At 49.2% G+C, this 13242-nt stretch overlaps 5 protein-coding genes and 1 long non-coding RNA gene across 6 annotated transcripts; 1 reads left to right on the top strand and 5 right to left on the bottom strand.

Annotated features, from left to right (window-relative positions):
* Positions 1-239: 239 nt before the first annotated feature.
* Positions 240-2766, bottom strand: LOC117147751. The gene is made up of 4 exons (XM_033314759.1): positions 2274-2766; positions 1113-1999; positions 885-1056; positions 240-827 (listed from the first exon to the last, which is right to left on the bottom strand). The coding sequence occupies exons 1-4, from the start codon at positions 2362-2364 to the stop codon at positions 487-489; spliced, it is 1491 nt and encodes a 496-aa protein (XP_033170650.1). The 5' UTR covers positions 2365-2766; the 3' UTR covers positions 240-486.
* A 101-nt stretch (positions 2767-2867) lies between these two features.
* Positions 2868-4103, bottom strand: LOC117147753. Its single transcript, XM_033314764.1, has 4 exons — positions 3980-4103; positions 3478-3920; positions 3280-3421; positions 2868-3223 (listed from the first exon to the last, which is right to left on the bottom strand). Exons 1-4 carry the CDS (start codon positions 4059-4061, stop codon positions 2889-2891), a joined length of 1002 nt encoding a protein of 333 aa, XP_033170655.1. The 5' UTR covers positions 4062-4103; the 3' UTR covers positions 2868-2888.
* A 402-nt stretch (positions 4104-4505) lies between these two features.
* LOC117147196 lies at positions 4506-6196 on the bottom strand. The gene is made up of 2 exons (XM_033313996.1): positions 6176-6196; positions 4506-5264 (listed from the first exon to the last, which is right to left on the bottom strand). The coding sequence occupies exons 1-2, from the start codon at positions 6194-6196 to the stop codon at positions 4659-4661; spliced, it is 627 nt and encodes a 208-aa protein (XP_033169887.1). The 3' UTR covers positions 4506-4658.
* A 461-nt stretch (positions 6197-6657) lies between these two features.
* LOC117148452 lies at positions 6658-7435 on the bottom strand. The gene is made up of 2 exons (XM_033315826.1): positions 7115-7435; positions 6658-7041 (listed from the first exon to the last, which is right to left on the bottom strand). Exons 1-2 carry the CDS (start codon positions 7347-7349, stop codon positions 6785-6787), a joined length of 492 nt encoding a protein of 163 aa, XP_033171717.1. The 5' UTR covers positions 7350-7435; the 3' UTR covers positions 6658-6784.
* Positions 7436-7533: 98 nt separating this feature from the next.
* Positions 7534-8396, top strand: LOC117148453. Its single transcript, XR_004459898.1, has 3 exons — positions 7534-7619; positions 7684-7900; positions 7975-8396. It is a non-coding gene; the product is annotated as an uncharacterized LOC117148453 (long non-coding RNA).
* Position 8397: 1 nt separating this feature from the next.
* On the bottom strand, positions 8398-13108 carry LOC117148449 (N-acetylgalactosaminyltransferase 7). The gene is made up of 3 exons (XM_033315823.1): positions 12457-13108; positions 11129-11605; positions 8398-10707 (listed from the first exon to the last, which is right to left on the bottom strand). Exons 1-3 carry the CDS (start codon positions 12659-12661, stop codon positions 9614-9616), a joined length of 1776 nt encoding a protein of 591 aa, XP_033171714.1. The 5' UTR covers positions 12662-13108; the 3' UTR covers positions 8398-9613.
* Positions 13109-13242: the final 134 nt, after the last annotated feature.

Genomic DNA, 13242 nt, shown 5'->3' on the forward strand with positions numbered 1-13242 from the left:
ATTTTTAGGAACAGTTCAAGGAACAGTACTAAAGATGGGGATTTAAAGTAAAACTGATTCGAACCGAGGCCTTCAACAATTGCCAGTACTTGATTTATGCGAACAAATAGCAAATAATGTCATCGTGTGTGCAAATACTTGCAAATTTATGCAATAACGTAACGTAAGAATGGATAACTTGAAGGCGCTGTTTACTCTATTAACTTTTGAATGAACAGAGAGAATTGTAATAAATATATACAATTTATTTAAATTGCTTCCTATATTAATTTACTTACTACAATGAGGTTTTAGGTATATGTTTACTGGTATATTCTTAGGCATAAAAGTACAGTCAGATCGTGTTCAGTGTGACCATGCTGCTCCAATTATTTTACAAGCTGATGCTTGTGAAATCAATTTCACTTCTGCATTCTTCTTATCCAATTTATACTTGATTTTATACATTACATATTTGCATAGATTGTTCTAACTTAACCTGGATGACTACTTCTGCTCCTGCTCCACAAACCTCCTGAACGGCGGACTCAGCAGACCCGTGAAGTACATGGTCCGTGCCTCGCATTCCGCCCCCGTGGGCGTGGCAACCCCAATGACGCAGCGACCTCCGCCCGGTCGCACCAGATGGAGTACACTGCCCACGGAAGCCGGACAGGCGGCACAGGTGCTGCTGTTGGAGAACCGCTGCAGCTCCCTTTCGCCGTCCATCGGTTCCACGCAAAGATGTGAGCTGCCCAGATCCTGAACTCCGCCGTAGTTGGGCAGATCCCCGCAGGCCCATGTAGGTCGCAGTCGCATGGGCATCTCAAACAGCGGACAGTCAGTGTCTGGAAGAGCGTTGTTCGGTCAGTTAGAACTCTTTGGATGAGTACGGTATAGCTCACCTTCACCCTTGCCCCAACCGACGGCCACTAGGCTGCCGCTCCGCTGCAGCCTGGTCAGCTCGAACTGGGTGCAAATGGGAGCCACACTCACATTGGCGGAGGTCTGACTGCCCAGACGCAGTGGGTCCTGCAGTCGTATGAGTGACAGATCCTTTTGAAATTGAACCAGGCGCTATAATATATGACTTTTTAGATTTGAAGTACATGGGCGAGGACTGATGGACTCACCACTATATCCGCCAGATAGTCCTCGTCGGCGTCAACGTCTCGCAGATCAGCCACTCCGAAAACAGCATGACTTGGTCGTTCGCAGCCGGCGGCGCTGACCAGGAGCTGGGGCGTCAGGACCAGGGCGGCACAGTGATGCAGGTGGCCATCGAAGGCGGCATTCGGATGGGCCAGCGAGGCCAGGTGGCGGTAGTGGGGCAGTAGCCTATCCGCCCGTGCAATGGCGGCCAGCTCAAGCGGATCCTCGGCAGCGTTGCCCTCCGACGAATCACCCTGGATACCCAGGCGCAAGCCCGTGTGTACGCGTGGCTGCAGCGGCAGGTTGAGCGGACAGCAGATGATCTCCTCGTGCGTTCCCTCACGGCACGTTGTGAAGTCCTCGTCCCTGAGACGACCCTGCGACAGGAGTGGCTCCACACTGGGGCAGGCGGATACGGCACGACACTGGCCCTCGTACAGGGGAGCCGTGCAGTCGGCGCCATCGGAGGTGTCCCTGAAGGTGATGCTCTCCCTCGTTGGCCGGTGGGTGGGTCCTAAGGATCGCTGGACGTACTCTCGATCCGTCTTGAATATGCTCAGCCAAGGTTCTGGCGCAGGAGTTGTGGTAGTAGTGGAGGTGGAAGTGGTAGTAGATGTTGTGCTGGTCGTAGTAGTAGTTGTGCTGGTAGTAGTTGTAGTTGTGCTAGTGGCCGCCGTTGGATCTAACCGCTCCTCGCTCTGGGCATCCTCGACGGGACAGCAGATCTTCTCGCTGCGCGTGGTGAAGCCACAGTTCATCACCGCCTTCAATGTGAGTCGTCCTGTTTTGAGATGCGACAGCAGAGTCTCACAATCCTCCAGCGCTTGGCAGCGACTGCGGTAGTTGACCGTGGGACAGGGATCACCCACTGCAACCAGGGAACAATCATTTGTAATCAATAATTAAAATGTTCTAAAGTCAATGGCTATGACTGACAACCAATCACCAAATAACGATAAATAATAAATAATAATGAGTTGCGAATACTGAGCATCCACTTATGAAAGACTGCGTGTACATATTATAAAGTGTACATTGTTAAATAAACATGTACATTGACTTCAGCTCATGGAGCGAGCCAGGAAATGTATTTATTTGGTCTGGTCTAAAAAGTTAAGTGGATCAGGCGACAGCTTACGCACCCTCCAGACTGAAGTAGCCCCGACAGAAGCCCAGACAGAGGCTCGCGAAGATCAGGGCGGATATGAAGCCCGTTGGCCCTCGACGTAACATTGCTCGACTCTCGATTGCTTTCGATGCTAATGTTGGTTGTTATTATTATTTAACTATCGTCGTTTCTGCTGCTCCAAACTGGCTGTTACAAACTGGCTGGCGGAGACTGACCGATCGACGGCGCGGCTGGCAATCGACTGGCGATCAACTGGCAGCTGGAGCAAGATCGACTCTCGGGAGCAATGTGAGCTGTGGTTCTCCCTGCGACTGGTTCAACGATCGGCGGATACCACGGTGCGCTCGCAGAGTGCGAAAAATGAGTGAGTGAGTAAGCTGGGAGCGGAGCGAGGTTGACCCAACATGATTGATTCACAGGCCGTGTGGATGGGAGAAACCCCCAAGAGAGTAGCATCCCTCGGGGAAGGAACGACCGCAGGGAATAGGGGGTGCACCAAGTGTCGATGATGCAAGTGTTACCTAAGGTACCAGTGACTAAGCTAATCACTACCTCGAAGAACCACCCATTTGGCATAGCCGGCTCCATCCCCTCGAGAAACGCCCTGTTATCGATCATGCACATTTATTTAATGACTGCCGTTGATGAAGTCCAGCACGTTTCCGTTGACCAGACTGGTGTAGTACAGATCCGCGTTTCCGGACTTATAGCACTTGCCGCCCGTGGGCGTGGCGATTCCGGCCACACAAGCACTTCCATCGGCCTGGACGGCATGGAGGACACTGGCTCCGGCACGCAGGCAACGGAAACAGGATCCCGATCTCGTTGTGGCCGGCATGTGGATGGGGTAGACGCAAAAGTGGGTCTGGCTTTCCACGCTCCGCATCCCTGATCGAACGGTTATATTGCACGTGCTAAAGGGTCTCAAGGAGACCTCCTGTTCGAACCACTCACAGTTGACACCTGCAAGAGACAGCCTGGTGGTCAATGGGACATCCGGGTAGTGTGGGTCTACTCACCATTCCTTTGGGCAAAGCCCACAGCCATCAGCTTTCGGGAGCTGTCCAAATCCTGCTGGCCACAGATCTTGGCAATGGCCTCACTGCTGTAATTGCGGGTTAGCCGAAACAGGACAAGATCGCTGTTATAGTTAAAGCTACCCTGGAAGTGGAGTCTGGTAACTGATCCGGCTATGAACTACTCGTAATAGAACCTACGTTGATAACGAGCTCCTCCTTGAAGGGAGCCACAAGACCCAGGCGGACCCGGTTTGGCATCTGGATGACGTCTTCCAAGCCGGCGCAATAGGCCGAGGTCAGCACATAGTTCTCCTTGGCGACCAGAGCGGCACATCGGTACAAATACGAGTCCAGGGTGACGGGATTTAGATAGCGCAGCGATGCCATGTGGGGATACGTCTTTTGGGGATCTGGCTGTGGATCGGAATCTGCTGCGGAGTGAGTAAGTGCCTGTAGCTTGTTAGATAAAGGATCCTGAGGCTGATGGTTGGGGCAGCAGACGAGCTCCTCGGCCACATTACAGTGCACCACACTCCCATGCGTCAGCGTCTTTCGGAGAACGTGGCTCTCGATCATCGCGGAGCAGTTCCACTTGCAGCTGCTCTCCGGATAGTTGGGCATTTCGGGACAGGCATTGCCCTCTGGTATCACATGACCATCAAGTTAGATCTCTTGAATAGTGACTGCAATGCACACGCACCGTTCAGGGAAAACTCCAGCTTGGCAGCCCATGTTCGAATTCCGCCAAGTGCCGTGAGCAGAACCAGGAATCTCCACATCATGGTGCAGCTTCTCCCAGAGTTCGCACGAAACTGAGCGCTTAATCGTTGAGATTCTCAACTTGGGAGCTCTGTATATGAATCACTCCGCTTCGCCAATGTCTTTGTTTTGATTCTGGCCCTATCAGCATCCTCCTATCTGCGCTTCTGCGGACCAGTACTCTGAAATCCCTGAGCAACAAAGGGGAAACAATCGAGATCCCATCACTCAAGATTGAATATTTCCCTCCTTTGGCAAGTAGCAAACCGGCTAACCGCTAGGAGTTCAGCTCACCTCACATACATTTATACATTATATATAGTCATATCAACCCAGTGTGTGGAGAAACCACCTTTTCAGTGGCTTCATAGGATTGGAGCTGAAAAGAATCGCTTTTGATAGGGCGCCAAGCAACTAGGAACACTTTATTTCTGCAATGGTACGGATGAGTAAAAGGATTTGCACAGGAGTCTGTTTGGAATTTGATACTTTAATGCAGGTCTAAGACTAATAATACTCTCGGCAGGAAGGGCAGGCACAGGGCAGGGTCTGGAGTTCATGATCACAGTTGGGTTCCAAGCGAATCGTTTATTGTAGCTGAAAGTTCTGGGCGAGCAGTCCTAGTACCCGTAGATGAACGTCTCGTAGACAAAGCTGCGCGTCTGATTGGAGGTCAGCAGGATCTCCACGTTGGTCTGACCGATGCCACCCTTGGTCAGATAGCCGCCGGCATCGTCCGCCGCCATGTCCACATACACCTCGATGCTGGTCAGAGTGACTCCTGTGCTGGCTCCGGCCGGATAGCTCATGAGCACCTCCACGTCCTTGGCACTGGGAAAGTTTTCGTCATCGTAGTGGTTCACGATGAGTCGGTCACCCGATGCCCGCTCCCCCGCGGTGAAGACAATGTTGCCCTTCGAGTGCTTCACCTTGTTCATCTCGGTTAGCTGTGTGTCCGGATTGAGGGTGGTGTAGCGTGTTTCGTCGGTCACGGGCGTGATGTCCGTATAGTAGAGATCGCTGGCACGGGCGTGTGGCTGTCCGGATACCGATGCCATGATGCCCAGCACCAGGCAGAGCACTAGGAACATCTTTGATAACAGATCACCAGAAAAAAAAGTAAGAGAAATACGAAATAATCGGAAGAATTGGGGGTGTGGACTCCTTTTCTGATGCACTATTCGAACGCTTTTTGGATTTTGGCTGGTGCTGGCGACCGCCTCCGGCTTTTATACGTGCCTCCTTATCGGCGGTCACTACGTCGATAAGACGGCCCGACAACTGAACGATAAGCCCCGGGAATTGGCTGTGGCAATTTCGGCAAACGCCTTTATAAAACCACACCGACTAATTGGCCATAATGCTGCGATCAGTTCCTATAAATAGGCCACTCCAGCTTACCCCGCTGGGCAATGGATTGAATTGGATTGGATTGAATGGGATTGATATGATGGGATTCGATGGGAACACTTGTTGCCTGATTGGACGATACTGACTGCGTACAAGAAGCATTAACTTAATGTGCTATCGTGGTCCAATCTATTAGTAAGCGGCTAGATAGTATGTTGTTCATTTTGTATGACAACCCACCCAATAATAAAACCCCATTACTATCACCTCCATCGATAGGAAGCACAACTTCTGGATAAAGGAAATGTTTCCTCCGCCGATGAATGACGATCTGTGATGGCGCGTGTTTGTTTGTTTATTTGTGCCACGACAATCTTAGCCTTGATATGCATAATGGCGCACAATGGCAAACAATCTAATAAACAAATAACCGTATCTACAAAGTCAATTGACTGTCTACGCAACATGGCCATAGATACTATATATACCACATCGTTTCTTGACTGACGTACTTACCACCAGAGAAAGTCCCCCCAATAGTTGAATGAAGACGGATACTCGGATACTCAGATACTGAGATACTGAGATACTCAGCTACATGGTAAATACCCAATTGAATCGCAAAGTCGTGGGAGTTTGGCCATTGTTCGATCTCAGCCAAAGCGTGATTCATTCGAACGGGAATTCCTTCCAAAATCCAACCAGCTAGGGGAAAAGTTCAATAACGTCAGTAGAAAAGAACTTCGTGCGTCACACTCTTTCGCAGACAAATCCCTGGATGATTTACCGCCTTGGTTTCACCTTCCATGACGAACGGCGTCCCAATCGGAATCCGCAGCGGATTCAGGTGAGTGGCTGTCCCAGATTTATGGCAATGGCTATCATCGGTTTCGAGTGGAAGGCGCGTGAGCAACGAACCATTTGAAATTGATCAAGATTACCGCATACCCTGGGGATGGTGATATATGATCTCTGCCATTGCCGACTCTTCAGTTTTGCAATAGGGACATTCGGTCTTACACAGTGAAAAACGTACATGTATATCTTAGGATCTACACAATCTTCGTTAAAAATGAAATTTTTTAATTAGACAAACAGATCCAAATTCGATTTATGATATAACTCAATTAACAGAGTGACATATATGATTATATCATAATTGCATTTACTCAAGCTTTTATGGTTATTAAAATGCATTTGTTGTGCTATAACTATTTTCGATTAAACATGACAGCATATAAACTTCATCCCATCAATAAAAGAAATTAATTACGTAAATCTAGGTAATCGCAGATGCTGCACCCCATTTAGTCTGCCTGTGTACATATGTATTTAAAATTGGAGTCACATTTAAAAACAACAAAAAATTAAGCTAGCGAGGAACTAATGCAAATGCCTAGTTGATTCCGTAGTAGAGAGCCTGGTATGAGAAGTTCTTGGTGTTCTTGGCCTCCAGCACGATGGAGATCAAGCTCTGGCCGATGCCTCCGGCGACCACGTAGGCAGTGCCCTCGCTGCTGTCCTGGGTGCACAGCAGCTCCACGTAGGACACGATGGCACCCTTGCCGTTCTCCGGATAGGTGAGCTGCAGGCTCACATCTTGCGCCCGTGGGAACTCGTAGGTGTCGGCTGTCTGGGCCACCAGTTCGTCGCCTGAAAGTATGCCAGATTGCGGGATCAGTGATTGGGGGTCAAACGGAGGAGGGTATGCTTTAAGATAACTTACTGGGAATGCGGGCTCCCATGTTGTAGCGCACTGTCTGGCTTCCGACACGGGCCTTGCCCGGCACGATCTCCTTCTCCATCTGCTGGATCTGCAGACCCGGGTACTGGGCGGCAAAGACATGGATATCATCCACCACCTGGATGCCGGTGGTATCCACACGTATTGTTCCAGCCGCTCCACCGGACACAAGGCAGCCCAGCAGGGCGGACAACAGGATGAGGCTAAGCTTGGACATCTTGGGCGTTGAATTGAAATTCGAAGTGTAGGAAGTGTGTGGACTAAGTGTCTCCAGTCACGGCGCGTTGAAGTCACGGAATGATGGCCAAGGTCTGGAAAGCACCTATTTATACCGCCCACTGTTTTGCTTTGAATCATATTAGGTACCCCCTTATCAGGCGCATTGCCAATTTCAAGTGGCAAGTGACAATGTCTAATCCAATACCGGAAAAAGAGTCGCACCGACGCTGGAACTGCTCTACTCCTCGCTCAGGAGTGAAACTACAAGGTTGTATTGAATAATGGCTTAGAGAATAAATAAACGAGTTAATGGGCATTTTTTTTATATCTAGCACCTTACAGTGCACCGACCCCACGGAAGTGTAACAATAATAATGGCGATAAGGAAGCTTCCCACTTCACTCAATTAAATTGAACAATTTCGGTGTTATTGCGCTCGGATCCAATCATCCCCCTCCGCCCCGCCGGCAGCTGCGATGGTGTACCAATGGGCGGAAGATAAGACCATGACTCCCACTTTGGGAGTACGGCCTGGCCTATCCGGTGATGGTAAACAAACAATCTTTTTTTTCCAGGGCCCTGATTAGCCAAAAACTAACTCTAGCCGCAATCTATTGCCCCAGGATTGACACCTGCCGGCGTCTACCTGTTGGACTTCCCTCCCCTCCACGCGCTTTGGACTTCCCTCCTCGCGATGGGGAAAGAACTTCCCGGAATCTTATCGCCAGTGGACTTCCCTGGAAGTGGGGCGTAGAGTACCTTCGAGACGAATCGACCCATCATCACCACTCCCAATCAACGCGGCCATCGATGATTGTAGATTCGATTTAACAATAAGTTATGAATCATCTGCTCAAAATTGGATTTAATCGCCATTCTATGCGTACACTTAAAGAAGTGGAGGGGCATTAATGAAGCACCTAGTAGTTTCTAAAACTTTCGAAAAAAGCGGGATTGTTCAAATTGTGAGCACATCTTAATATGCTAACTTTATTAGATATATTACTTATGGATCGACCCTTCCCACAACATTAAACATTCAACAGTTCGGTTTACATGGTAAAGTGTTTAGAAAACGTTTTTATTTCTATGCTATTATTCAGACTTATCGATAACTCTAAAGTTACACATGAATGTAAAATATTGTTTTCAAAAATCAAACTCCCGAAGCACTTGCAACGATCAATTACGATTACGACTACCTGGTACAGAGAGCTTTACGAAAATCGAGAGTTAAAAAAAAAATTGGATTAGTAGTAATAGAGCCGAGCTTCGCTGCAGACTCGATTGGTTCGGTTCGGTTCGGATTGGATTGTATTGGATTAGAATAGATTATAATGGATTATAAATAGATTGGATTGGAATGTGGCAGCGTTGAAACTAAGCTAGGGTTAGTTGGACTTGCAGGAGTACAGACTAAGGTTAGTACATTCATTTTAGTTGGCAATCATAAAGCAAAACAATCTGCGGCCTGTCATCTCGTCCCGTTCCCGTTTCATAAATCCTCTATTGCACTCACTCGCCCTCCCGCCTTCGCGCTATCTCGCTCTTATTCGCTTCCGCTCTATGCCCATCGCATTCTCTCACTCATACGCAAAGACACACACGAGGTCGGCACGGAAATCGCCCAGGCTTGGATCCTCCCAAGTATCAATTGAATATCTATTGTATGAGATTCGCCAATCGGAATGGGAATGGGTTCACTATCAGCTAATTGTGATGATCTTCGTTCGTTCTACACTAAGTGCATTTTGTGGAGTTTGATCTTTCGAGACAAAAGTGGAAAACAGTTTCCAAGTACCACTACTACTAACACACACGATTTTGAAAATTGCACTCACTTCATGCACTACAAATATGGTCTAAAAGCAATTGTTCTAATGCTTACATGGAAATAGTTCGCGATTCCTTACGACATTGTTTTAAAAATCGAAATTCCTAAGCTTTAATAATTTAATAATATCCTTGTAGATTTTTTACGCCGAGCATTGAATGCCCTTGTCTGAATCCTGGTTACCCGGGCGATTTCCAAGTGCCGGCAATGCATATGTACATACAGTGCGCGTCATAAATGCAGATGTGTGTGATATCTTGTGTTTTTCGTGTGTATATACTTGTATGCGTTACAAAACCAACAACAATTCCATTTCTCATTTTCACTAAATTGCTTTTGTCTAAAATATCGCCCCCGTTGCCCCGGCTGAAACCCTTGTGATCCATTCCTTGATCCTCCTCCTGCTGCTCCTCCCAAACATGCTGGACTTACCAGCGCGGGCGTATCTCCTTGAACCACCACTGCTGGTAGCTATCGTTGACGTCGCAGTGACCCAATGACAATTGCTGCGTGGCCGGATGCAGGGCCATGCACTTCTTGTGGACGCGGTGCATCAGGTGCTTCGTGTGCTCGTTGTACAGCCAAGGACCGTCGACTGTCCCCAGGCGGCACACGGCCAGCTTGATGCCCTGCCGATCCGCCTCTACGCAGCGCTCGCCGACGCCCAACTGGCCAGCGGCATTGAGCCGGACCAGTTGATTGTTTCCTCCGCCATGGCAGTATGTGAGGCCCATGATGGCGGGCGGCTGGTGGCCCATGGAGTCCAGGCATCCGTCGGAGGCCACCGAGCGCAGCTCGCCCCAGTGCAGGTTGGCCGGCAAACCCGGGAACTTGTCGTACACGTCGTAGGCGATGTGGTCCATGAACCACTGGAAGCTCTTGCAGTTCAGCCGCTTCTTCAGCGCCAGTTGCTCGCTAATGTCGCCCATGTCCAGGTAGCGGGCCAGCGGCTCGCGCGTATAGAAGTACTCTTTGTGCGTGTCGTCGAACCACGTCTCGATGACGCGCTTGTAGTTGATCGTGATCAGTGGACCCTTCTTCTTGCTAGCCAGCTTGCCGAAATTGTAGGGCATGAAGCCGCGATAGACGTGGCCCACGCGAGAGCAGGGCACCCACTCGATGCTGCCGCCACACTGCCAGATCTTGAAGCTCAATTCGAAGTTCTCGCCGCCCCAGACCAGCAGACCCGGATCGTAGGCGCCCAGCTCCAGGAAGTACTCCCTATTGATCGCGAACAGGCCGCCGGCGTGCGTGGGACTGCGATAGGGTTCCGAGTTGTGCGCACGGCGGCGCTGCTCACGACGAGGCACCTCGTTCTCCTTGTACAGCATGCCCCATTCGAAGATGCCGCGGAAGTGGTTGTCCGTGCCATAAACCGGCCGGTACTCAAAGTTCTTGTGGTCAATGCCATCGATAATGGGCACTGTCATCACAGTGCGATCGCGGTAGATGGGCGCCAGCAAGGGCGGCAGCCAGTTGGTGTTTACCTCGCAATGGGCATCCAAGAAGACGATTACCTCACCTGCGGGATGCAAGGCAGTTTAGTGTTTGTGTGGATAATTATAAGGATGTGGGTTAATATGATGATTCAAAGGATGATCATTCAAAATAGGTGCTTCACTGTAATTTGTATGCATATTGTTTATGCTAAAAGGCTTGTCTGTTTCGAAGATAATCCGCTTCAATTGCAATGATAGACAATTCTATTATGCTGAGAAAATGTAAAAGAAATTCAATGAGTCTGCAGATTAAATGATTATCATTGCCACAAAGCGGAACGTGAAGTTATCTTCAATTCAAATTCCAAATAGCTGGCGTTCAGCGTAAGATAAAAAAATAACTATTTTTTTATACAACACGTTCTTTGAACTATGCGATAAGCCGTCATGAGTTATGCAAGTTATGCAAGAACATATTACCATAAGCATAAAGGAGATACGCACCTGTAGCCTCCATGGCTCCCCTGGATCTCGTCCGGATGAGACCCTCGCGCTCCTTGTTCCTGATGACTTTGACCAGCCCCTTGAACTGCAGCACATACTCGTCCAGCTGGCTGCGCAGGTTCTCCTTGTCGGAGAAGTCGTCCACCAGGATGATCTCGTGCAGCATGTGCGTGGGCGAACGGTCGATGACCGAGTGCACGGTGCGCATCAGCACCGAGAAGCCCTCGTTGTGGAAGACAATGATGACGCTCGTGCGCGGCAGATCGAAGGGATAGTCCCAGTGGCGGCACTCCTCGAGCCGCGTGTCCCGCACCGACCGGTGCATCGATATCTCGTCGGAGCAGGCGATGTTCATGCCGTACTCCATCTCGGAGGCGTCCGACATGTGCTTCTTGTCCGGCGACAGGCTGTGGGCCTCGCCATTCTCACCGGGCCCGCTACGTGGCTTCACATCTTTCGGCTCAAAGTTGCCAAGGCCTGAAAAACGCAAAAACAAATTGTGAGTGTGGCGCGTGCAAATTGCCTATGCAAGCCTATAGCAATTGTTTAAATATTGGCCCAGCCACTCACTGTATGCGATTGCAGGAGGTGTGGGTTATAATTTCAGACTTGTGCCAATAGGCGGGGTCTTTACAGCCCAATAATATGCCATCATCTAACCAGCTTATGTCTTGTATGGAATATTCTACCACTGGAATGGTACTGATATACTAATGGTTGGCTTTAAATGATTAGCATTTGATACAAAAGACTCAAGATACACTAGTTTCGGAGGCTGCGTAGTAAGAATGAATTTGTGAGGTTCTTTTCTCACCCCATCCGAATTTGATAGTTGGTTAGGGCCATTACAAAGCCGGTTTTGGAGAATGTATAATAGAATGCGATAAATATTTTAAATGGGCTCGTAAGTTAGTCTGGGAATTGACTGTATGATGGGTTGGAAAAGGTTATCCTTTAACCTCCAACCATACTTTACTCACGCTAAACGTGGTAATAAAGCCTTCTTTGAATACTATGTAGTATACATGGCAAGTAATTAATTGGTTAAAACGAGCTGAAGCCGGTTTAAGTGATATATAGCAAAGATTACTGAATTCTTTACCTGGGTTTGCAGTAAGCAAACAACTCGGTCTTTTCAATGGAGCCAACAATGATTTGGTAACTACTCTATATCCTTAGTCCTGATGATAGTCCTCCAGAATAAAATGGTATAATACGTGAGTGTGAAATCTTAATGGCTAGGCTCACGTTATGGGTGGCACAATCCTATTCTTAATCCTGGTCAAGTGCTGATATTGACTACTATCCTCAATCCTTTAGCCACTTACCATCGACCAGCTTGGGCACCTCCCTGGGCCTGCCCTCCAATCGCTGGTGGGCGAACTTGGGTCCGCCGAAGCGCGTGTGATACGCCTCCTGGACGCGCTTGTGGTGATCGCTCCAGTTGGCCAGCAGATACAGCAGCGGCAGCAGCACCAGCAGGCACAATGCCAGCCGGCAGATCCGACCGCTGCGGATGGTGCTCACGCGCATCTCTCCCGATTTCCGATTCCGATGCCCAGTGCCAGATTCCAGTTACAAAGTTCCAAATCTGTTGACGTGTCTAGGTGGCCAGAAAGAAGAAGCACGGCGCGGGAGACGTGAAGCGGTAAGCGGGGAGCGAGGAAAGGTGGCCAGAAAGCAGAAAGAGAACAAAAGAACCACTTTCGGTTCGGATTCGAGAAGCCGCTGAATGATCAAAGGCGCCCCGCCGATAATGACAATTACAAGTGCTGGGGCGAGAAGCTAACTGGAGTGCACCAGCTCGTCCGCCTGAGTGATGCTTTAACTCGGTGCGGAGCAACTTGCCGGCGAAAAAGCGCCGCTGGCTTTGAGCAAATTGCGAGTGCAGGTGCACGAATATTCGCGGTGCAAACGTAAACAAAAAATGGTAGAAAACGATGTTCAACTGGTAAGAACGCGTTATGCCGTTTTTCTATCTTCGCGCAGGCGTTAGGGCTAAATTAGCCACCAGCAGCGATAGGCGACTGGGCGATAACACAGGGTGGTGAAAATGGATTTTTTATGTATGTGCACAATATAAGTGTAAATGCTAACTGAAAGTTATAACGAAA

This window comes from Drosophila mauritiana, chromosome X, assembly GCF_004382145.1.
Source record: "Drosophila mauritiana strain mau12 chromosome X, ASM438214v1, whole genome shotgun sequence".
Classification (NCBI taxonomy): domain Eukaryota; kingdom Metazoa; phylum Arthropoda; class Insecta; order Diptera; family Drosophilidae; genus Drosophila; species Drosophila mauritiana.

Bases quoted from the DNA above. Each gene is read 5' to 3' on its own strand.
- LOC117147751 (XM_033314759.1), bottom strand. From the start codon at position 2,364: ATGTTACGTCGAGGGCCAACGGGCTTCATATCCGCCCTGATCTTCGCG. The intron at 1,057-1,112 runs GTGAGTCCATCA...CATATATTATAG, and splicing joins ACTATCTGGCGGATATAGTG to CGCCTGGTTCAATTTCAAAA. The intron at 828-884 runs GTGAGCTATACC...ACGCTCTTCCAG, and splicing joins CGGTTGGGGCAAGGGTGAAG to ACACTGACTGTCCGCTGTTT.
- LOC117147753 (XM_033314764.1), bottom strand. From the start codon at position 4,061: ATGATGTGGAGATTCCTGGTTCTGCTCACGGCACTTGGCGGAATTCGA. The intron at 3,422-3,477 runs GTAGGTTCTATT...CTCCACTTCCAG, and splicing joins AGGAGGAGCTCGTTATCAAC to GGTAGCTTTAACTATAACAG. The intron at 3,224-3,279 runs GTGAGTAGACCC...TGTCTCTTGCAG, and splicing joins GGGCTTTGCCCAAAGGAATG to GTGTCAACTGTGAGTGGTTC.
- LOC117147196 (XM_033313996.1), bottom strand. From the start codon at position 6,196: ATGGAAGGTGAAACCAAGGCG. The intron at 5,265-6,175 runs GTAAATCATCCA...CACGTATAAAAG, and splicing joins TGGAAGGTGAAACCAAGGCG to CCGGAGGCGGTCGCCAGCAC.
- LOC117148452 (XM_033315826.1), bottom strand. From the start codon at position 7,349: ATGTCCAAGCTTAGCCTCATCCTGTTGTCCGCCCTGCTGGGCTGCCTT. The intron at 7,042-7,114 runs GTAAGTTATCTT...GCATACTTTCAG, and splicing joins CATGGGAGCCCGCATTCCCA to GCGACGAACTGGTGGCCCAG.
- LOC117148449 (XM_033315823.1), bottom strand. From the start codon at position 12,661: ATGCGCGTGAGCACCATCCGCAGCGGTCGGATCTGCCGGCTGGCATTG. The intron at 11,606-12,456 runs GTAAGTGGCTAA...TGCGTTTTTCAG, and splicing joins GGTGCCCAAGCTGGTCGATG to GCCTTGGCAACTTTGAGCCG. The intron at 10,708-11,128 runs GTGCGTATCTCC...TGCATCCCGCAG, and splicing joins GGGAGCCATGGAGGCTACAG to GTGAGGTAATCGTCTTCTTG.